General features: G+C 43.1%; 2 protein-coding genes across 7 annotated transcripts in view; one reads left to right on the top strand and one right to left on the bottom strand.

Annotated features, from left to right (window-relative positions):
• The first annotated feature begins 1,446 nt into the window (after nt 1-1,446).
• Nucleotides 1,447-8,007, top strand: napepld (N-acyl phosphatidylethanolamine phospholipase D). Its single transcript, XM_028954775.1, has 5 exons — nt 1,447-1,799; nt 2,477-2,783; nt 4,092-4,738; nt 5,551-5,665; nt 7,004-8,007. The coding sequence occupies exons 2-5, from the start codon at nt 2,493-2,495 to the stop codon at nt 7,127-7,129; spliced, it is 1,179 nt and encodes a 392-aa protein (XP_028810608.1). The 5' UTR covers nt 1,447-1,799; nt 2,477-2,492; the 3' UTR covers nt 7,130-8,007.
• A 3,712-nt stretch (nt 8,008-11,719) lies between these two features.
• The window catches only part of cacna1c (calcium channel, voltage-dependent, L type, alpha 1C subunit), a 181,555-nt gene continuing 170,852 nt past the window's right edge, over nt 11,720-22,422 (bottom strand). For 3 of the 6 annotated variants that reach the window (XM_028954337.1, XM_028954339.1, XM_028954341.1), the window contains 9 exons: nt 22,281-22,382; nt 22,049-22,176; nt 21,395-21,535; nt 20,821-21,161; nt 18,838-18,966; nt 18,602-18,720; nt 18,413-18,510; nt 17,756-18,097; nt 11,720-16,943 (listed from right to left, as the gene is read on the bottom strand). In XM_028954337.1, the coding sequence (XP_028810170.1) occupies nt 16,563-16,943; nt 17,756-18,097; nt 18,413-18,510; nt 18,602-18,720; nt 18,838-18,966; nt 20,821-21,161; nt 21,395-21,535; nt 22,049-22,176; nt 22,281-22,382 (1,781 nt within the window). In that variant the 3' untranslated portion in view covers nt 11,720-16,562. The remainder of the gene's footprint in view (nt 16,944-17,755; nt 18,098-18,412; nt 18,511-18,601; nt 18,721-18,837; nt 18,967-20,820; nt 21,162-21,394; nt 21,536-22,048; nt 22,177-22,280; nt 22,383-22,422) is intronic. The other 3 variants (XM_028954338.1, XM_028954342.1, XM_028954340.1) reach the window with 2 other exon arrangements.

The following is a 22,422-nucleotide window of genomic DNA, read 5'->3' as shown; positions in this document are numbered from 1 at the left end:
ACACAGACAGAACATCAAAACTCCACACACAGAAGGTTGGATTTTAACTCACAACCTTGTAGGTGTGAAGCCACGTTGCTGACTGCCACTAGGTGGTTTCATCTGACAATGAGCCATCCTCCATCGCCCACTGAACATCGACGGATCTTGTGTGGAGATTATCAAGAACACAAAGGTCCTTGGTGCTCATGTTAAAGAAGAACCTCACCATCAGCGCAATAACCAAGAAAGCCCAGCAGCGTCTTTACCTTCGATAGAGGGACTATGGACAGCATTCAGCTGCATCACTGTCTGGTTTATTGTCGCACTTTATTTCAGCATGTAACTTGGTTTGAATGTTACATGTAGCACCAAGATCAAGTTCTTCATTGCGTCCAAGGAGCAATAAAGAAATATATTGGACTCCATTAAAATGTAAAATTTTCAGGATGGACCGAGACTAAGCCAACGGTATGACAAATCTAGCAAAACTGAGAGTACTGGTGGGATTTTAGGTCTTTTTCTGTGTAGGACTTTTACTTTGAAACCCCGCGGTTGGTCAGCATGTCAGTAGTTGTGGTTCGCTGAGGACATGTGTCAACCCTGAAGTTCACTTGCAACTTCTGTTCTGAATCCACATGCAAATTTTGTGACTCGGGTGACTCGGATTTGTACTTTTTTTCTATTTTTTTTTGCCTGATGCTTCGTTTGCTTGTTGTAAAGGGGACACAAACAGGAAAGTCGTTCCGAACGGACTCTTTTTTTTTCCAAGAATGACACAGTAGTCTTCTCCAGACATGCATATTTCAGCTGGCGGAATAACGCGACGTTTTTTCCGTCCTGCTTTTATCCACCTCGGTCCCGTGTACGTGTCACCCGCAGCCAGGCCCGCCAGGTGACTCGTTCCCTTCAGCTTCAACCTTCTCCTGCTTTTACATCTTCACATTAAGACATGTTTGCCCACTTGCCCATGTTTGCTTTGTTGAGTTTAACAATATTTTGTTCCCTAGAACAGAGAAAACTGTTCTACATGTGCAAATTAATGGCATATTTATGCGTCACGTGGTTTTTGACAGGGGCAGATTGTTTTTCCCATTTGAAAGTGAAAGTGAAGTGATCGTCATTGTGAGACACTGCAGCACAGCACACGGTGTCACGGTGAAATGTGTCCTCTGCTTTTAACCATCACCCTTGGTGAGCAGTGGGCAGCCATGACAGGCGCCCGGGGAGCAGCGTGTGGGGACGGTGCTCTGCTCAATGGCACCTCGGTGAATTCGAACCGGCAACCTTCTGATTACGGGGCCGCTTCCAGTATCTTTCTTTATGTTACTACATTTCAAATCTTCTATTAATTTATGGCGTTTTGCACTGGTGGGGGGTATGCAGGACCTCAGTGCCCAAGTTGTACCAAGTATGATTGTGTAATGACAATAAAGTCTTTAAACTTTCAAATTCGACAGTCGACAGTTTGGATTATCTTACATAAACAAATAATACTACCCATATATTGGCTTAAATTATACAAATAAAGCTTGTCTATTACACTGCCGCATTTATCGGTCCTTGGCGCCCCCTGCAGGCGTCGCGGCGACGTACAGCCAATAATATCGCAAACCGCGGCGGGGCTTTAATGGCGCCGAGAGGAGCCGATTCGGCAGGCGGCGCCACCGACTGACTTCACCCGCCGACCTCACCTGGCCGCGGCCGCGACGGCCGCAGAGGAAACCCGACCGATGGACGCGGGGGCCGTGCGACGCGAGTCGGCGCCGCGTTATTAGCGAGCTGCGCGGGGCGCGCCGGAACATACCCCAGCCGTGCAGGTATTTTTAATAAACACACCGATTATTTAAGCGGTTTTACATTTACCGACGGGGCTTGGAAATTGGGGTTTTTTTTGTCGTCGTGGTTGCGCTGTGGTAACTGCACGGACCGCGACGCTTTACGAAGGAAAAGAACCGTCGGACTCTCACCAGAATCATCCTCTGGCCGACGAGCGCGGTGTAAACGCCACGATGTTAGCACCAGGCTGCCGTGGTTCGCTTTTTTATGTTAAATGCGGCCATAAATGGACATTCCAAACTTCAACTGGACAAGTTAATACCTTGTTGCCCCGTAAACGCAGAAACAGGGGCCGCAGATACTCTTCACGCAGTCTGTGCAGTGACCAAAGTTTCAACGTACGGCTAATGAAAGTAAAGTGATTGTAAATGTGAAACACTGCAGCGCAGCGCAGCACACGATGACACAACGAAACGTGTCCTCTGCATTTAACCATCACCCTTGGTGAGCAGTGGGCAGCCGTGACGGGCGCCCGGGGAGCAGTGTGTGGGGACGGAATTCGAACCGGCAACCTTCTGATTACCGCTAGGCCCCTAATCTATTTCCGAGTAAATCAGAATACGTGCATTTGGTTGGGTCTGTTTTCTTCTCCGCGGATAGACGTGCAGATATGAAATCTGAGATGAACACAGTGCTTATTTTGACCCCTGTGTTGCAGAGTCCCTGTCCAGCACATGGACGAGAACCGGCGCGTGAAACAGCCAGGCGACATGGCTGTGGTGAGACCGAAGGAGGGCTCCTCCTCTTCTGAAGACCCTGCGAGAAGTTCCCTGCGCTCATCCCAGTCCTCGCGGAAGAGCTTCCGCCTGGATTATCGGCACGAGGAGGACGTCACCAAGTCCAGGAAGGACGCTCACGGGCGATTCGTCAACCCGTGGCCCACGTGGATGTTCCCCTCCTACCCCACCATCCTCAGGCTCTTTTTGATGGAGAAGAACAACAGCAACATCCCAAGTTCGAAGGAGGTAGCTCTCCCTCCGTCTCCCGAGCACAGATGTACATCACCGTGGTGGACGTCCGTAACTGATTTAATTTGCGACTGAGGTTGTAAGAGGTCTCCTTGGTGCCGTCTCATTGTTGACACTTCATTTACAGTATTTACCAGACGCCCTTATCCAGAGCGACTTACAATCAGTAGTTACAGGGACAGTCCCCCCCTGGAGCAACTTAGGGTTAAGTGTCTTGCTCAGGGACACAATGGTAGTAAGTGGGGTTTGAACCTGGGTCTTCTGGTTCATAGGGGAGTGTGTTACCCACTAGGCTACTACCACCCCTTCAGTAAAATGACCGTCCACAGACTGTCCTTTGCTCTAGTTAACAGTCTTGGTGTATATTTAGCCGGCTGGGTCTCGCTTAGCACTGTTGAGGTGACGGAAATGGATGTGCGCTGCGTCACGAGTGTCTGCTTTCGCGGCCTCGCTCGCTTGTCCTTTGTCCTGGTTGGACCCGTTTCGCTAGATACTGTTCTTATCAGAATTCATTTCCTGGTAACTGGAATGGGCCGTAGCACGCAGTGGTTTGGTTGGGAATTACTGCGCAACAAGATTCTTACAAGATTGCAGATCTGCGCTAACTGTGCAAACCCATCACCACCGTTTTCATCTTTGGTCATCTTTCATTTCTAAGCAAAGTCATGTTTGTTGTCCATGAGGTAAATGTTAGTCGTACAACCCCCCACCCCCAGTGATTTGCTACGATGATATAACTGTTTTTGCCATATAGGGGTGTTTAGAAAATATCAATACCTCAATATATTGGGATATTTTATGTGGTGATATTGTATTGATACTGGGAAATCAAATGTCGATATTATTGTATACAAATTTAGTCCACCAGGTGCTGCTGTCGAGCATTTCCTTTAGTGAGGTCAGCAGAGGTGAGAATCCACGTGCTACTACCACCTCCACTCCTGTAGATGGCGATGTAGAGCTCGGTACTTCGAATTCCTGCCTGGCATGTCAGGCAAAGGGAAATCGCAAAACACGACAGGCCGATCACAGCATCTATATAGAAGTATAACTGAGTGAGGTCACCAGAGGTGAGAATCAGCGTGCAACTGCAACCTCCACTCCTGTAGATGGCGCTGTGTATCTCGTATACGAGCTCGTATATCAGCACTGTTTTTACGTTTTCAGAGAATTGTAGGATATCGCAATATGTACAGTATCACAATATACAGTGATATAATCGTATTGTGAGATCCCCCCGATATTCTTATTATGTGTGATGTGCTTACATTGTCAATGTTACTGATTTGCTTTTTCTCGTTCTAGGTCCTTGACAAGGAGCTTCCGGTTCTGGAGCCCTTCTTTGTGCAGAGTCCTCAAAAGGTTGGCGAAGTAGTCAGCGGCCTGCGAGTGACCTGGCTGGGCCACGCTACCGTGTTGGTGGAGATGGATGGGCTGGTGGTGCTGACCGACCCCATCTTCAGCCAGAGAGCTTCCCCGCTCCAGTTCATGGGACCCAAGCGTTTCCGTGGCCCGCCCTGTACGGTGGCCCAGCTGCCCCGCGTGGACGCCGTGCTCATCAGCCACACGCACTACGACCACTTGGACCTGAACACGGTGACGAGTCTGAACGAGCGCTTTGGCGGCGACCTGCGGTGGTTTGTGCCGCTGGGACTGCTTGACTGGATGCAGAGGTGCGGCTGCGAAAACGTCATCGAGTTGGACTGGTGGGAGGAAAACTGTGTTCCTGGCCATGACGAGGTCACGTTTGTGTTCACCCCGGCTCAGCACTGGTGCAAGCGGACGCCGGTGGATGATAACAAAACGCTGTGGGGCAGCTGGACTGTCCTGGGACCCTGCAACCGCTTCTTCTTTGCAGGAGATACGGGATACTGCTCCTCTTTTCAGGAGATTGGGAAGCGCTTTGGCCCCTTCGACCTGGCGGCCATCCCCATCGGCGCTTACCTCCCCAGGTAATGTTCCAGCATGCTGCCTGCATCCAACCCTCTCTCCCTACATGCATATATACTCAATAAATATTGAGTGTTATTTAACTGCACACTAATAATTGGGGGTGATAGATCGCTGTCTCGATATTTTCAATCATGATATTTGACATGGTGATACTGTATGGCTACAGGGACATTAAATATCGATATACTAATTTAGTCCAAAATTCAGCTCTGAATTATGGTGCTTTGCTGATTTATTAATGTAATGTGATCAACACAGACTGTACACAGCATCTTGTATTTCAGCTTATTTTTTTTTTTTTTACATTTTCATTGTAATATGTACAGTATCACAAAATATTGTGATGTATTTGTATCGTTAACTGTTTATCGTTCGTTGTACGTGTCATTTCGCGAGATCCTTGCCTATACACACCCCTAGTAATAATACAAGACATGTTCAGCTGGTCCGACATCTCTCTCATAAATTAATTTAGCTGTGTTCCTGGACTATGACCTATCTTACGTTTTATCTGCATTTAGACGTACGTACACACACACACACACACACACGTCACACAGTACCCTGTGAAGCCCAGAGATGGGGCAAAAAATAAAAAGTCAACTGACTGAAATATTGAGAACCAAAGCAAGTTGCTGTTTTATTTCCATTATGTTTACTGCCAGTTGGAAAATGTGTGATATTAGTTCTATGTTTTTAAAATGGTTGTTAACAGCCCTAATGTGTGTGTGTGTGTGTGTGTGTGTGTGTGTGTGAAATCATTTATATTGTTGTAGTACAAGATTTTGAGATGTTTGCTTGTTTTTCTTAGAGCCATGATGAAATCACAGCACGTAGACCCTGAGGAGGCGGTGAAAATCCACATTGATGTTCAAGCCAAAAATTCCCTCGCAATTCACTGGGGGACCTTTGCTTTAGCTTATGAGGTATGGATTCTATACAGATTTTGAAAAGGCTTACATTTTCGAGATTTTTTATAAAATTCTTCCATACAGTATGTCAGTAGCGATCAGAACTGTACGGTGAAGTTGGAGAGCAGGGAGCCGAGTGATGCCCTGCTGTCCTTAAATTGGCCCCGTTTTAACACGTCGGCCGGATGGTTTTTGCTCCCACCGAGGGAATCCCGAATGTGCGTTAGTCTAAAGGCCTTTGTGGCCGCTGGATTTGTTTTCTGCTCGGCCACAGAGAAACACAAAGCTGGAATTGTTTGGTGAACCCAGTGGCGATGATGCTGGAAAGCTTTGTTCCAGGAGTTCTGGACTTTTTCTTTTTTTTTTCCACAAAAACCAATGACCTGTATTCAAACGGACTGTTTAACTTGGCTCAGTAATGTTATCCAGACCCGCATGCCTGGTTGTAACCTCGGCTCTCATTGTAGAAATACTTCAGGGGATTAAAGTTGAGTTTAAGATGCAGGCAAATAGCTGCTGCGGCCTTGACTTCCTTACTCGAAATGTAGAGCGTGGACGTGACATTTAAAGCGGAGTTAGGAAAATGTTTGGATTGCTCTTGGATTTATTAAAGACTCAGAGAGGCTTCAGTGGATCATATTTAAGTGATAATAATAACTAAGGATTATTTTAGCAGCAGCGCAAGTGCGCTGTCTTGATTGAGCAAATGGCTGAAACGGTCAAGGCCATTGTTGGAAAAATAATGTTCCAACGCCCATTAGATTTGTAGTTTGGATGAGCGCTTGACAACGTCTTGCTTTACTGCGCAACACTGAGGTTGTGCAAAATGCTTCGTAGGTGTTAATAAGCACTTTGTCTTCCGCCCACTACAGAGTTGCATTTCTGAAATGGCATGTTTCTACACTGGCTTACGCAACGCTCCAGAATTGCAGATATGAATCCATGAAGATATAAAAATGCGTATACGCCGTCACGTTATACAAGATCTGCGTTTTTGTAGTTGCGTCTATGTTTATGCGGTCCAGGAATTTGGCAAGCATTAAAATAGATATTTACTGCATTTATCAGACGCCCTTATCCAGAGCGACTTACAATCAGTAGTTACAGGGACAGTCCCCCCCTGGAGACACTCAGGGTTAAGTGTCTTGCTCAGGGACACAATGGTAGTAAGTGGGGTTTGAACCTTATGAACTTCTGGTTTATAGGCGAGTGTGTTACCCACTAGGCTACTACCTCCCAACATGGCAAGTTTCTGCTTGCCCACATTTTGAGCAGTTTGTGCAACACGAAAGCCATGCAGTTCATAAAGTTTTATAAAGCTTGACTGGAATCTTATTCTTTTTCCCACCTCAGTATTATCTAGAGCCTCCAGTTAAACTCAGGGAAGCCATGGAGAAGCACAGGCGCGACCCAGAGCACTTCTTCATTCTGAACCATGGAGAATCCAGAGAGCTGAAGTCAGAAGAGGTGTTTGACTGACTGCCCCAAAACTTGAGTGCCCCTTTAATCCAGTCTGGATAAGCTGCTTAAGGTCTAGGGCGTGGCTTGTAATTCCAGCCCAAGGCAAGCACATCACAGCTAAATTAAAGTCTGCACAAGAAAATTGCCATGTTCCACTTTTTGTTTAGGCCTGAAAATTGCTGTCCAGATTGGGAGAACACCTCAGTGTCTGTTGTTATATGGTATCTTACAGTGTGTAACATCTGATGTCTTTACGGAAAACCATTTGCAATATGTTTTTTTTTTTTTTTTTTTTTTTTCTCTTTTCTCCAAATGCTGTATTTATGCTGCCTGCACTTATTGTCGATCTCATGTGTACACAAGATCATTAACTTTTCTTATTTTGCATATTTAATTTCAGATCTATGGTGATGGTACAATCCTAGCATTTAATTTTTCAAGAAAAACATTTTTAATTTACATTTTTTCCTTAAATGTAACACTCAGACATATAATTACACATTGGTTAAAAAAAATGTTTTTGATTTACTGAATGACATACTGTATTTATGGAGTTGAAATTAGGCACTGTAGCCTTTTCGGGAGTAGTTTGTACAAATCCATTTGCCCTGTTGCCTTACTTTTAAATGGCTGTACACTTGCACTGCGGTACATGATATGAATGTGAAACTCACATGCTGAAGTGAATGCTGCGGTTGGATCCTTTCCTTTTCTTAAGAACTTCATTTAACTCCAAGCAGCATGACAAATGTTTTTATTTCTGGGTGTGTGTAATTAAAACCTGAAAATTTTTGTCTGGAGACATCACCCCTTAATGTACACCATTTTTCAATAATCTAGCCTAATGTTATTCCTTATCATTCGTTTGCTTTGAGTAAAGTCACCTGATAAATAAATGTAATGTAACTTTCTTACTGATGTGCTGGATAGTTTTCAAGCATTAAGTCTCCAGATATATATAAAAGTGACCCCTTTCCTGATGCTAGTCGAACCATTTTGCCAACCGTACCGACATTTGTCCACGGTCACAGTCACTTTAAGACAGAAATCACAAAATGATGAGAAAGTACTGATATGTTATTGCACACCAGTAATATAATAAGCTGATAATATTAGACTATTCACAATATATTAGGGATGTTGTGAGAGACTGTGGATGTCATACATACGGGATTTATTTAAGACATTTTGGGATAGGGAGGCAATTTTTCCATGTAGTGCTCTCATTGTGTACTGCTGTGCCTTTTATTGGGGCCAATACTCCAATATAGACAATAAGAGACAACCTTTCTCAATGTGGCATCAATTTCAACATTCTGTGGGTATAAAAAGCTGCTATTGTCAGTAAGTAATTCCAAGCTCATCATTCAAAGAGTCAATGTCACTTAACGGACGAGCAGCGTCACCTGGCCATGGCGCACCTTCGGGTCAGTGGCAGGCAGTCAGATGTTGTGTGTGAACTTGGTGTGTCTCAAAGTGTCATCAGCAGACTTGCATAAAGACACAGAACTACTGGCAGAGTTCATGACGGACCCAGGAGTGGAGCCCCACCAGTGACAGACCGCAATGATGACCAGGACCTAAGGACCTGTGCACTCAGACGTCTTATGAAACTGCCACACAGCTTCAGGCCCGTTTATGAGATGCGAGGGTACCAGGGTTTCCAAAAAAACATTCGTAACTGACTCCACCGCTTTGGCTTGAATGGCGGGCGACCGTTGCAGGTGACTCCACTGACACCAATGCGCCGCTGTGAACAATTGTAGTGGGCACAAGTCATGTGACCTGGACAATGCAGCAGTGGTCTACAGTCCTGTTCACTGATGAGTGTCGTGTCAGCGTTACTGGAGAAGGCGAGGTGAGGGATATGCTGAGGTCAACATGGTCCCAAGGGTTTGCTTTGGTGGAGGAGGTGCAACAGTCTGGGCAGGCATCACCAGTCAGCGCAAAACAGATTTATTCTATTGTACATGGCCCAGTCACTGCACATTCTTACCTCAAAGACATCATAGAACCCATCCCCCCAATTCTGCCAGCACACCCCCAACTTTCTGTTCATGGATGATAATGCCACACCACCTTGTGGCAGAATTGTCACAGCTCGACCTGGAATGCCTCAGAGCAAATAGGTAAAGCATTCAGGTAATTAACAATATCCCTAACTTATTGTGAGTAGTGCATTTCAAGATTTCATTAAGAAGAAAATTGTGGCACAAACATAAATGCATCCAATAAAAATATAAAAAAACCTAACATATTTGCATTTCCAACACAATGCCACAGAACTGTGATCAGCATGTGATGACACAAATGTAAAAACATAAAATATATAACAGCCTTATGATTCGCTATATATTCATATGTGCTTGTCAACAGTATGATGAAAATATAGTGGAAATTACACTGAAAATTGTGGAACATGCCTTTAAATATAGAGGGGGGAAAAAGTGACACAAACAAACTATAGGAAATTCAATTTATTTGCAATATTTTTTAATAACATCATTCCTCAGATAAAAATGCAATGTTACAGGAATATACATCAGAGAGTACTTTTAAAACTTGCTTTCAAGGACCATACAGTCTAAATAGAGGTTTTCCTTTTGTATTTACTGGTAGCGTGCGTTATAAGCATGACAGACTCTGTCACAAAAGACAGACTTACAGGTACAGATACAAACTGTACATGACTTATTTACAAATTCAACTTTTTTTTTCCTTTCACTTTTTTTTTTTTTTGGAAAATAGTAGTAGAAAAAGTGATTGAATATTTAGATTTACTTATTGTATTCTTTCCCTTTTTAAAATCTAAATGAAAGAATGAAACAAGCTCTTTAAAAAGAAACTCAATTTAAAAGTTGCGAGGGAATGGACAGGTGTCTCTGAAGGTCATGCAACAGCATCTTTCTGAGTAGAATGAGGACCGGTACAGGGTCAATGGGAGCCCCCCAAAAAAACTTGAGCGATCCTTCCGGGCCGAGTTGGTGACTGGGTGTGTTAAATTTTGATGTTGTCTCCGAAGCTACCAGAAGCACAGATACATCCTAATTCACTATAATTTTATAACCTCACTCTTATTCAGTACTACATTGCCCTGTCTTAGAGCAACTAACATTACATAAAGTAAAAAGGCTCAGAAAGGTGCTTTGCCTAGATAACAATTTATATACAAACTATTCCGTGGGGCGGGGAACCGAAATGAAGGCTGTGTGGAAAAATGCATATGGATTGCATCAGTGTGGAATCAAATGGACGACAGGACAAGGATCACGACAGAACCCCACATACCACCACAACCGCCATCGTCACCACAAAATCCATCAAATCTCGGACTTAAAGGTAAACCGCTGTTGTTTTCCGCTTCACAGTCAATTCAGGAAAGCCTTTGGACATGCCTCCGACATGCAACGAAGGGAACCGACTTCTTTTCACATCTTGTGTCGCTGTGCTACTACTAGTTACGCTGTCAATGGTCCTCAGTCCATCGTGGAGACCAGCGTATACATGCTGACATGGTCTGAATTCAGGAAACGTGAATTTGTCCAAGTGCAACTCAAATTAAATATTTTTTTTTTTTACGGGCTTTGTCACTAGATGTGGAAACAGATTTTGAGAACCTGAACCAGACCAGACAACCAGTCTCACTGAAAGGTGGTTTGGCTAATTGCTGTGATTGATTCACTTCCATGATTAACACAAAGGTCAAGGTCAAACCAATATTATATTATCACAGAGCATCCCATTACGTCTCCTATAAATAATAGAGAATTTAGAGAAATGAAACAGAAGTTTTGCTGCTGCATCGCCCCAAATATCTAATTTTTACTCAATTTGGGGTCACCAATTACTAATGATTCACCACGAACTTAGTCATAAATATATGCTTACGTTGGTCTTTCTTGCTATGAAATTAAAAATGGTTAGTGTGCAAATATTCCTGCAAATGCTCGTTATTGCATCACTAGCGTTAGGATTCAACAATGTAATGACGATGGCGATCGCAAGGAATGATTGAAGTATTTTTAACAATTCTAACATAACAGTCACCCAAAGAAGACGTCACGGGGTGGATCTCTTGACTGATGCTACACTACAGCATCAACGCTGGGATGCGTTGGTGGCAGTAATGATTAGCTTTGTGACCTTACGTTTTACCAAAAGCACACAGCGAATGGAGATGGAGCATGCTTACATTCCATCAAAACATGCACAGCCCCCTTTCAGCCAAATCCGGACAGTCTGTCCTTCTACTGTCTCATCGCCATGAACAGAAATCCCAAGAAAAGAAGGAAACATTCATTTGGAAAATAATAAACACGCACAAAACAAAATTGTATGAATTATGGTAGTCGATTATGGGAGTTTATAAGGCAAAGTCTGTTCCATATCTGTTCAGCATCTAAATGTTTTCCATACATACAAATATGGTGTTCACTGAAACATTATTATAATCTACATTTAAATTATTTTACATTACCTTCTTTCATGGAACCAAATTATCAACATTATCATAGTCACAAGAAAATAGATTCAACATTTGTCTTGTCATGGTAAATTGACAGAAAAACAGCCAATAAAAAAAAACATACATAAAGCAAACATCTCAAGTTTCTTTCCTTTCTGTTTAATACTCATTTGAATACTATAACAAATGAAATTTTCGTTACATCATGTTCTTCTCTGAGGAAAAAAAGGCTACATTTTTTGTGTAATCACACACGACATTTAGTTGAAATGGCAACGCCATACACTTTTCTTTTGGTGACAGGTTATGTTTGTAAGGTGTTATTGAATATTGAATCCTATGTCCTAACATATGTAAATCTCTTTAAAACTTAAGGCCACTCTACATACTTCGCACACAAAAGTGTAGCAAAAATAATGTCTCAGGTTGTTACACAACTGCGTCTCAACTGCGTCAAGACTTTTTTAAACCTTCTAACCTTTAACACAAGCTAGGGCACAACTCTTGGGCATAGAGTAGGTTAACAATGCATGTTCAAATGAGTCTGACAAATACATGTCCTGATGGGATTGAAATGCATTAAGATTGATTTTTTCCTGATTGTTTTAAAAGTTGAAAAAAGTGTTATGTACATTAACCAAAACGTTAATGCAGTATTTTCCCATAATACGTATGATGTATGTTGAAACATGATTTTTGTGTTCGGAGTATGTAGTGGCTATTGGCCAAAAAAATCCAACAGAGCTTCACGAGGATGTTCTCCCTCACAGCGTCAAAACGTCTGGAGACTGGAGGAACTGTGGCTGAGCAGAGTGAGATGAACAAAATTCTAAGACAAAGGCAGAATATGGTTGGGTGTTGTGAGGTCTCTGCTCCTCTGTATAAAATCTCTGGTGTGGTGTTAAAACACTTTGATTTTACAAATATCTCTTCTTGCAATTTAGCCTTTCCAGTAAAGCAAATATCCAACAGTGGTCAACGATCAAAGAACAAACATCAAAAATCATTTCTTTTGCTGTTCCTTTAGAATATAATTTCAATTCCTACCTATACAATTTTACTACGTACATTCTCACACAATAGTCTGTGATGTGGAGTATACCCCTGACCTTATATATAATTATATATTCTATTTGATTATACCTTTATATATTTTATTTAAAAAAATACAATCCTTAACTAGTGATGAAATGTATATTATTACATCACTGTGGGCAAATAAACTGCAGTAACTTTGGGGTTTATAGTTTCCAAGGCCCGTGTCCATGTGCAAACCTCAATATTCACACCCATCTTTGTTTACATCGACCTTAAATGAAAATTCATCCCTTATGTAACCCAAACTGGGTCCTTCACACGATCTTAAGATTGTCAGTGTTATCAAAGTTAGATCCATGTGATTTACTGGGGCTCTTTAAAATGTAAAACTTATAAGATTGTACAATGTAATGTAACACATTAAAATACTTCTGAACACCTTTATAAATCAGCACAGAGTGAGTAAGGGGCCTTTGTGGTTTTGGTTTGATTTTTGGGAGCTGGACGACTCCGGGAAAGCCACCCTTTGAACTGTATGAACACAAGATATGCAAAATCAGTATTCACCAACACATATCCCTTCCAAGCAGCTGCAGCACTGATGCATCTCACTTGCTATTTACAACACTAATAAAAAAATAAAACAGCTATCACTGCATTATCATTTATGATCATTCCTTCCACGTTACAAAAGAAAGAAACATCACTACTTGGCACACCAGAGGCCTAAAATGAATCCCATGCAAAAATGTACAGAAAGTAAAACAGCTAGTGGTTGAAGAGTAAAGAGCGATGGCGCAACTGATAAATGTGTATAAATTCTGAATGTACCTGAATTCAAGTATTACAGGTTTCCTCAATTTAAAGATCTGCAACATAATAAAGAATAATTCTGAATATATTATCTCTTAATAATTTGACTGTTTAATAATTTGTACAGCTATAGTTCTTTATGATTCGTGTATACAGTCATAGTTGTTATTGCATTGTTTTTGCATATCTTGTGGAATGCAGTCACGCACTCACTGTCTGCACACATGGCACTTTGTACGAACACACTGGTTTTTTAACATGCTCTCCTCGTGGAGCACCAACAGCATGCTGGGTATGCACGTGGTCGCGCACTTCACTGGGACGTATGGCACGTCGCGTTTGGATGGATGCAACCGGAAGTGGTTCAGCCCAGTTCGTCCCAATCCATTCTACAAGATCCCAGTCAGCCAGTACATGTTTTATTTCATCCCAGCCACAGCATTGGCAGTCCATAGTTAATATATGGGCCAAGTGTTGGGGTCAAATACAGATCAGAAAACTGGACTGGTCAGGAACCACTGGCTCAACAGAAACGAAGGTCTGAAAGTGGCTACATGATTCAAAGTTCACAAGCTTTGTATAGTTTTTTTTTTTTCCTTTTTCCACTATAATGCAAACATTCATGAGCTTTAATCAATGTGGAGACCTTGATGCATGGACACCCACAATTCATGAACACTGGACCCTAGAAAGACACTGAAACGCCGTTTTAATTATGATTTTTCTGAGAACAGAAAGATATTCAGACAATGTACTAACCAACATGTGTGATGTATTCTGGACCAAAAGGAAAACCAGATGGTAAGTTCATGTAGCATCGACTGACAATAAAACATTAAAAATAGAACCTCTATGTATTTACGCTTTATCATTTGCACTGTACAGATGACTATTAAAAGGTCAGTCCTTGCCACACTGTCATGATCACATTACAATATAGTTGGTATTAAAACACTTGAACACCATATTTGCATAATAGATCAATAATTCTTTCTGAGGCCGTGTTTGTGTTGGATTGTATGAAGTATGCATGCATATAGTGCCCGGCAAAGCAACGAGACACCCAACATAAAACTATAATTATGATAGAAATATAATATCTTTTTGTAGGAATTATGTATTTAGCCCTGTGAACTACACAGAAAAGTGTTACTCGGATGAAGAGCTACCCCAGTGTCCCTGAATAACTTTTTAACTAATAGTCCTCCCCCTTATCCCAGAATGCACCATTTCCATTTAGCCATTTCATGATGGAATCCCAAAGGCAGGACCTTCATCAAGATGTGCGTGAAGCTACTTTAGATGCACCTCAACATGAGGCCGCATGGAGTAATATCGTGAAAACAACGTCTGAATGCTTTTGGGTTAACATCAAAGAACCACCCACTAAAGTGGCCATCACAATATCAGAAATAATAGTTTAAATAAAAATCTCAGTAGTTCACTATTTTGAACGACAATCAAAATATGAGAGCAGCAATTCGAACACTAAGCCCTGGAAGCATGCCTGTCGGTGGTACCTGCGTTGAGACGGTGTCGCATCACACATGAAATCGCACTTCTGCTACCTCAATTAACCTTCAGGCCGCTTTTTTTTTTTTTTTTTTTCTGTCTTCCCCCACTCCGTCAGCATCTCGTGTATGATTCTCCCTCTCGGAATATACTTTGTCTCAGGGAGAAATAAATAAATAAATAAAGTACAGTCTGAAGAAGGTGCATACTGATAGATACTTCCACATAAATACAAACTCGATGTCCTGCTGCCACAGGTTAGATACTCGTCTCCCAAATCACCATAGCAAACAAACACTATTAAAAATGAATAAAAGATCACAAAAACAAACAAAAAAAAAAAGGGTACGGTCAGCACCAGCTTTGTGCAAAGTAAGGATAAATAACAGAACGTAAAAGCTGGCCAGTTAAAATAAAATACATCAGAATTTGGATTCATAATTGAGTGCCTGTACTTGTTTGAAGCCCCTTCACCGTCTCTACATTTTTTTCACTTTGAGAAAGATGCTGGGGAGGGGGAGAAAGAGAGCTCTTCATCATCCTCGTCGTTCTTCACTTCTTCTCTGCTCTCACCCAGCACCTGTATACAGGCTGAGCTAAAGATGGAAGAAAAAAAAGAAGCGGATTCTGAAAACCGGAGAGCAAAGGGGAGAAAGGGGTGTTGAAAAATGTTCGAGGTATATGGCAGGTGTTTTTTCTTCCCTGACTCAGGATCAGCCAAAATGGACTCTTCTCCTACCGACACCAACCAGGAAGCGGTAGTGAAGGTCGGGCGGCAGGATGTGAGAGTGGGAGCGTCGGAGGCGGGGAGAGAGGAAGGGAGGTGTGAGAATAATCTTTGACTCCAGTCCCTAACTGCTGGCACATTAGTGTCTTTGTAACTATCTCCTCTCTCAAACACTCCTCAGGTTGCTAGAAAAAAAAGTATAATAATAATAATAATAATAATAATAATAGTAAATCAAGAAAACGGTGCCCGGCAGAAGGTCCAGTGACGAACGTGTCCTTCCCTGGGTAGCTGCTTCCTCCTTCTAATGTAGCTTGGCCGGGTTGGGGGTGGTGGAAGGTTCACTGCATTCGGTGGCCCACGTGGCCGAGCACAGAAGCACGCGGAGGAAGAGGAAGGAAAACAAGAGGCCGAGGGAGCTTCCTATGCTTCCGCGGCATCTTCTTGGCCTGCGCACCGACCAGCGCAAACTCAGATGCCCCCTCCCCCCCGCCTGCAAAGGCGGACTGTTCCCTTCACTTCAGCCCCTGGCGACCGCTACCGCTGAACAAACCCAAGAAACGAAGCGTCGAGGAACTCCTTCCATCCGCTCAGTTCCATCCTACACTTCTTTGATCCTTTCAAGGGTGTAAGAACTGTGAGGCACTTTTGAAACACACCCATAGAATTTCACACACCCGCACACACACACACACACACACACTCATTCATGTGCATTTACAAGAAAAAAAAAAACATGAACTTATTATCAGCATAGTAATCCTAAAATAAATATGTTTGTAAAACTAACAGTTCGTACTATTGGCCGCCAGTGTTGGGTCCCATCTATCAAAAACAGGGCGAGTGAGAGAGAGAAAGGGGCGGGACAGTGAGCGACCTCCGAGCTGCTGCTGTCCCTACAAACTGGTGACGCACTCCATGTCGTCGTCTTCCAGCATCGCGCTATTCTGCGTACCCCCCTCTGCTCTGCAGACCCCCAGGCCCGCATCCTCAAGGTCCTCCAGGCTCCCCCCCAGCAGCTCCTGCCTCTCCCCAGCCCCACACCCGTCCATGGGACCCTCTGCCAGGCCGGGCTCTTGGGTGACGGGGTCTCTGCAGTGCATGAAAGGTAAAAGGTTGCCGTTTGGGCTAGGCTGGGTGTTGCCATTGAGGATGTTGTCTGCTGCGTTCTCCATCTCCTCGATGGTCATGTCGCAGGCGTCCGCCAGCTCATGCTTGGTCACCTCGATGAAAGAGGGATCCCGTGCATAGCGACCCAGTCCCTCTGATATCAACACCTGGGCAGAACACAGAAAAACACAATAACTGCCAATAAGAGGTTTTCAATATTGATCATTAATTAAGGCTGTTGGCATTAATTTTTTTTTTCATTGTACCATTCCATTCTTTTACCTTTTTTTTTGCTTAACAAAACGTGTTATTTGCCACTTAATTACCCATGATGGCTACAGTCAAAAATGGAATGAAGCTAAACAAATAGGGTTAATTAAATGAGCACCAGTCACACAGTGGAAGGTCAAAAACTATGAAATGGGAATACAAAAAAAAAAACTATATTAAACTACTAACTATTAAAAAAAACGACCACGATCAGATGATCATGGAATAACTGTGACGGGCCTAAATTCCAGCATGAAACACGTTGATGTTGACTGTGCAAACATTGGTTAATAATGTAAATAATATAGAAATGTGGTAACTATCAATAATGAAACTAAACAACAAAAAACTGGTCTACTGAATTAAACCAGCCATTAAAAATAGGTGACAAGAAAAAAATGATGGACTATTTCAGCCACATGTTTGGTGGCACATTGCTCATGCTTTTCTAAACAAGGTGTGGCCAAATGCATTGTCAGCTTTTTGCTATTTTAAGGCACCAAAAGAATACAGCGCTTCTGAACAACAAACTGATCTAAAGTCAGTGGCACACTGTTAAGGGAGGTCTAAATGATATTTTTTGTGCACTTTCTGCTTCCCACTTTGCACAACAACTATACAAAATGTTCTCAGCAGAAATATGAACACTGACAATGCATTAATGACTTTTTAACCAACGATACGGATTGCACACAATCATTAGTCTTACCGCCTCCACCAAGCTGCCTGCGCTACCATGGGATAAAGAGCTGGGCTCTTTGCCTAGCACCATGGGCACGGTAAGTGACACAGGCCGCGGGGGCCGCTGCCTCGGTGCCGTGTTGTTGCCATTGCTGTCGTTGTACCAAGGGCCGCAGTTGACGGACGGGAGGCTGGTGTTGAGCTTCTCGTATGAACTGGGACCATCCAGACGCAGAGTGGGCACAGGCTGACAGGATGGGTCCGCGCCTTTGGTGCCAGGACTAGCGGGCGGCGTAGAGCAGAGGCGCGTGAAGAGCGTTGGCGAGTGGCTCCGCCGCAGCAGGGGGCTCAGGCCTGCCACTGCCAGTGCCTTTATATATATTTGCATTTGTCCAGGAAAGAGAGACAGTGAATGAATGTTTGTTTGGGGGAGCAATATGCAAATGATTCATGAACATTTGCTTCCTTCACATACAAATACAAATGCTTCTTTCAAATAGTTCTGCAGTTTTGTTTAGCTAGCCGGCTACTTGATCGGGTCACATGATCAGAAACATTTTTTTCCTGTATTGTATGAACTGATAATTAATAATAACATTTTGCCCTATAATCACAAATATGCCCTAACTATTGTAAAATTATTTCAAGTGAATTAGTACATGTATTAGTTGAAATGTTTGTTCACCTGATGGTGGACCAGGTGAAGGGGTAGTGCTGTCTTTTGGGAGATATCTGCTCGCGTGTGCCTCCTCAAACATTCTAGATGGAAGGAAGACCGTCGACCTGCATTGCAGAGGACATGAGGCTGTAATGAGCGCTCTGAGCACGTCAGTACTTCACAGTCCACATTTTGCTGTGTATGTTGACGTCCTACCAAGAGCAGTAGGGCATAGGAAGGCTCGTCTGGGAGACTGCCAGGGTCTCCGTTCCTCCACCTCGTCCCCCTCGTCCATGGGGGCCAGCTGTTTGCTCTCCTCATCCTGATATGCCAGCCTAACACAGAATCACAGGTACGATTGGATCGGGACCAAACATGACTGATTACTGAATATTTGCATATTTAACATTCCTCCATGAATGTTGCACATTCAAATATGCAAAATACAGTACATTTCCGAAGAAAGCATTCTCTGGTCTCCATGGTACTCTTGCTCATCCACAAGCATTTCGTCATACGGCTCATCAATGGATGCATCTTCTCTACGGATGATTGGCAGTCGGCTGTCACTGGAGTCTGAGCTGTACAAACATAGGCAGGCAAATGCACCAGTTCAGAATTGTATCTGCCACAACCCTTCATCAATGAGCCACTAATCAGCCATAACATTAAATCCTAAACCTTTAATGTCCTAAATGTGTATCAAGACATTAGCAGCACACCCTGTAAGCTACCAGGTAAGGCCTACATGAATAAGTTTTTCTTTTCATTAATCCTACAGAGGAATTGAGGTTGATGGCAAAACAACTTCCTGCTCCTGTGAGTCATGATCTTAAAACCATTCATGAACAGCTGTGTGCAGTGTAGGACGGTGCATTATCAGGGCTTCGAACTGATAATGCACTGATCTTGCAGTTTACTTTTCATTAAATAAAGCACTTATAAAATGTACCATCCATGGGAACAAAGATTGGCTCAAAGCAATGGGCAGTCTAGATCAGAATGATTAAATAGATTTTCAGTGTTAGAAATCGGTGGTATGGCATGACAATGTGTGTGAAGACAGTCAGATGTGTGTCACTGCCGACAAGGAAAACCCTTACCATGAATGGGGTCTGCCAAAAAATTCGGTAGTAGGTATACATAAAAACAACATCTACATGAATGTAGGATCGTGCAGAACACTAAATCATGCCAAGTCAACTTCTTCCCTCATTTTATGGTCTAGTACTAATTCTCATGTGAAATTTCTAGTTGTGAACATGGATTAGAATGAGTCCCTTATACATGTCATGACCAGGGTCAGAAGGCTCTAAAGTAGCACTTTTCTGAGCTCAGATCAGTGTTTGAGGCCATGACTAGATGAGATGGGTTGACCCAGTTGTCTAGCTTCACATTTGAACCTTTTGCATTAATGGCATTTAGCAGACTCCCTAAACCAGAACGATAGTAGATACAGTGTCTTGCTCAGGGACACAGTGCTAGTAATTAGGGTTTGATTACCTACTAGGCTCCTACCAGCCCTACCACTCACGGACTTTCCATAATTTCCCGAGCTGGCTGTTTATGTCCTGCATAATATGTCCCACCCTTGATATGTTCCATTTTGAAAAGAGAATCAATGGTCAGTGGTTTTAATGTTTTGGCGGACTGATTTTGCTCTTGGATGTATATCTTACTCCAATGGACATCAAGCCAGCACATATCAACACCCTATACACAGCCACTCTTCTGCTAAAGCTTTATGACGAAGGCTTTAGCTTGTGCTGAAACAGTTCTGCTCTGTGGAAACACACTACACACTTACTGCACTGATGTCCCCAGGGTGGATCTTAGCAGCTCCCTATGGGCTGACACACAAGCTCTGTATGTAAGTAGCACCTATGAGGGGTCTAATATATGGAGTTGGCAGGTAGCAAATGGGTGTGAAATGTTTTTTTCATGGGCCAATCCACACATTTTTGGCAATAAGCACAGATCCACAGTGGTATGGACAGAGCCTTCCAAGGCCTTCCATTCTGATGCCACTGTATTTTTTCCTAATGAGGAACGTACCGCATGAAGGTGTCATAGAAACACGTCCTGGTCATACTGGCCGCCATATTAATTGAAGACAGAGGATAATAAGTTACTCTTATTAGGCTGTAGGATTCATAATGACAATAATAATTCATCATATGAAAATACAGTGGAAATTCTAATTTAATCGTTCTAAGGACATCTTTGCTTTTAAGAGGAAGTTTATGTTAAATGAAAAGTCTGTAGTTTAATTAGGTAAAATTAAATAGTTTAATGTAGTTTAATTAGGTAAAAAATTTTTTTAAGGATATTACTTTTTCTCCTCTCAGTACAATGTACCAATATGACAACCTATCAACTATTTTCAAAAGTCTAGAAAAACCTGCCATGGCCTAAAACTATCTCAAATCACACACCTTTTGGCCGGGAAACACCAGGCGGAGTGAGGCAGCATGACGGGGGTGAGGGGCGGCCCACTGTGCCCATCTACTGTGCTGATGGATGGGCTGGGAAAGCGGTGGCCAATTGCTGTGTTGTTGGCGTTGTTGATGTTGGCATTGGAGCCTGACGATGAATAGCTGCTGGGGGTAAAGGTGGAGTCTACCAGCTTCTCGTGCGAGGGTGACTCGCCCTCGCCAGGGCTGCCTGCTTTGCTGATGTGGAGCGGCCGCTGGGTGGTGAAGGACTGTGGGAAGCTGCTGCGTCCATCACTCTGGTGGTAGTAGTTCACATGGTTGCCAAACAGCCCCCCTGATCTCTACGTTACAGGAAAAAAAAAGTTGGAAAAACAATCAATCAAATGTATGAATTTAATAAATACATTTGTAGCAAATGCTGACTATTTTTAAATGAATCATGCAGAGCACTGCCATTATGTTTGCATGTGTTTGGTCTTTCTCTGGACAAGCCTGGTGGTGCAGGATGGTAAAGCAGGCAGAGCTCCAGCAGAAGCGATGGCAGTGAGGTAAAAATTGTGCAATTGTGGCAGACCTTTACCCTGAAGATATCGTCCTCTGAGGCAGCACAAACAGTTTCTTTCATGGCTTTCTCCAGCTCCTCTTCCACCGTTAGGTCTCCTGATATGGCGCGGCGGATCTCTGGGCCCATGTCATGAAGTGTCCGCAGGCCCGCCTAGGCAATAACACACACATAGAAACAGAACATTTTAAAGTGGACATTGGTGTCGTATTTAATACACCAAACCAGCCTGTATATCTGAAGCTGTCACAGTTCTAACTTTGGTGGTCTGCTAAGGAGTTTCGTGGTGTCTATGTCCTCATTCTAATTCCTGACTGTGTGCGCCTGATGTATGTGTTTAGCCTCATGTTGTCTAGTCAGTGTTGGGTCTTTATATGTTTGGGTCACAGTTGCCGGACGTGGCATTTATTACAATAAAGCACACGATCACCAAACAACGACCTGACGGCGAACAGAAATGAACAGGGCAGCTTTATACAGGCAGACACAGAAAACTCTGATCTGGGGTATCCCCTTCCGGACTGGATCCCGACAGTTTGTGTGTACTTGTACCTTGTCCTGAATCTCATGTTCAGTGAAAGTCATGCGAATGTGTCCAGTTTTTCTTGCACCTTCCCACCGCCATGACAGTAGAGCAAAATGAAAAATTTTACTCTCTACACCCACCTGCAGTGAGAGAGCAGTCTTTGGTGGAACCTTGGCTACCAGCCCCTGCTCCTTCCGCTTCTTAAACTTCCTGAAATACTCCTGAATCAGGAATGTGGCATAGAACTTCCCAACCGTCACCTCATCATCTAAGACACAAAAAAAAGCCCAGATTGCAAATTAAATGTTAAAATATTCAGCATGTGCACATGGTAAGTTTTGATCTCCACCACAGCTTCTATTATATTCTGACCTCCTGCAGGAGGGACCACCTGGTCCAGCAGTTTCATGCTTGTTCTCTTCCAGATCTTTTTCACTATAGCTCGAAGCTCTTCATTCGCCTGCTCCAAGTTACCTTCATAAAATCATACAAAACACACATTAAAGTACACAAG

Source organism: Denticeps clupeoides, chromosome 15 (genome assembly GCF_900700375.1).
Source record: "Denticeps clupeoides chromosome 15, fDenClu1.1, whole genome shotgun sequence".
Taxonomy (NCBI): domain Eukaryota; kingdom Metazoa; phylum Chordata; class Actinopteri; order Clupeiformes; family Denticipitidae; genus Denticeps; species Denticeps clupeoides.
The sequence above is the reverse complement of the archived record's forward strand: the minus strand, read 5'-3'. Positions and strand labels throughout refer to the sequence as shown.

Excerpts from the sequence above, each read along its gene's own strand:
- napepld (XM_028954775.1), top strand. The coding sequence starts at position 2,493 with ATGGACGAGAACCGGCGCGTGAAACAGCCAGGCGACATGGCTGTGGTG. Across the intron at positions 2,784-4,091 it reads ACATCCCAAGTTCGAAGGAG|GTCCTTGACAAGGAGCTTCC; the intron begins GTAGCTCTCCCT and ends TTCTCGTTCTAG. Across the intron at positions 5,666-7,003 it reads CCTTTGCTTTAGCTTATGAG|TATTATCTAGAGCCTCCAGT; the intron begins GTATGGATTCTA and ends TTCCCACCTCAG.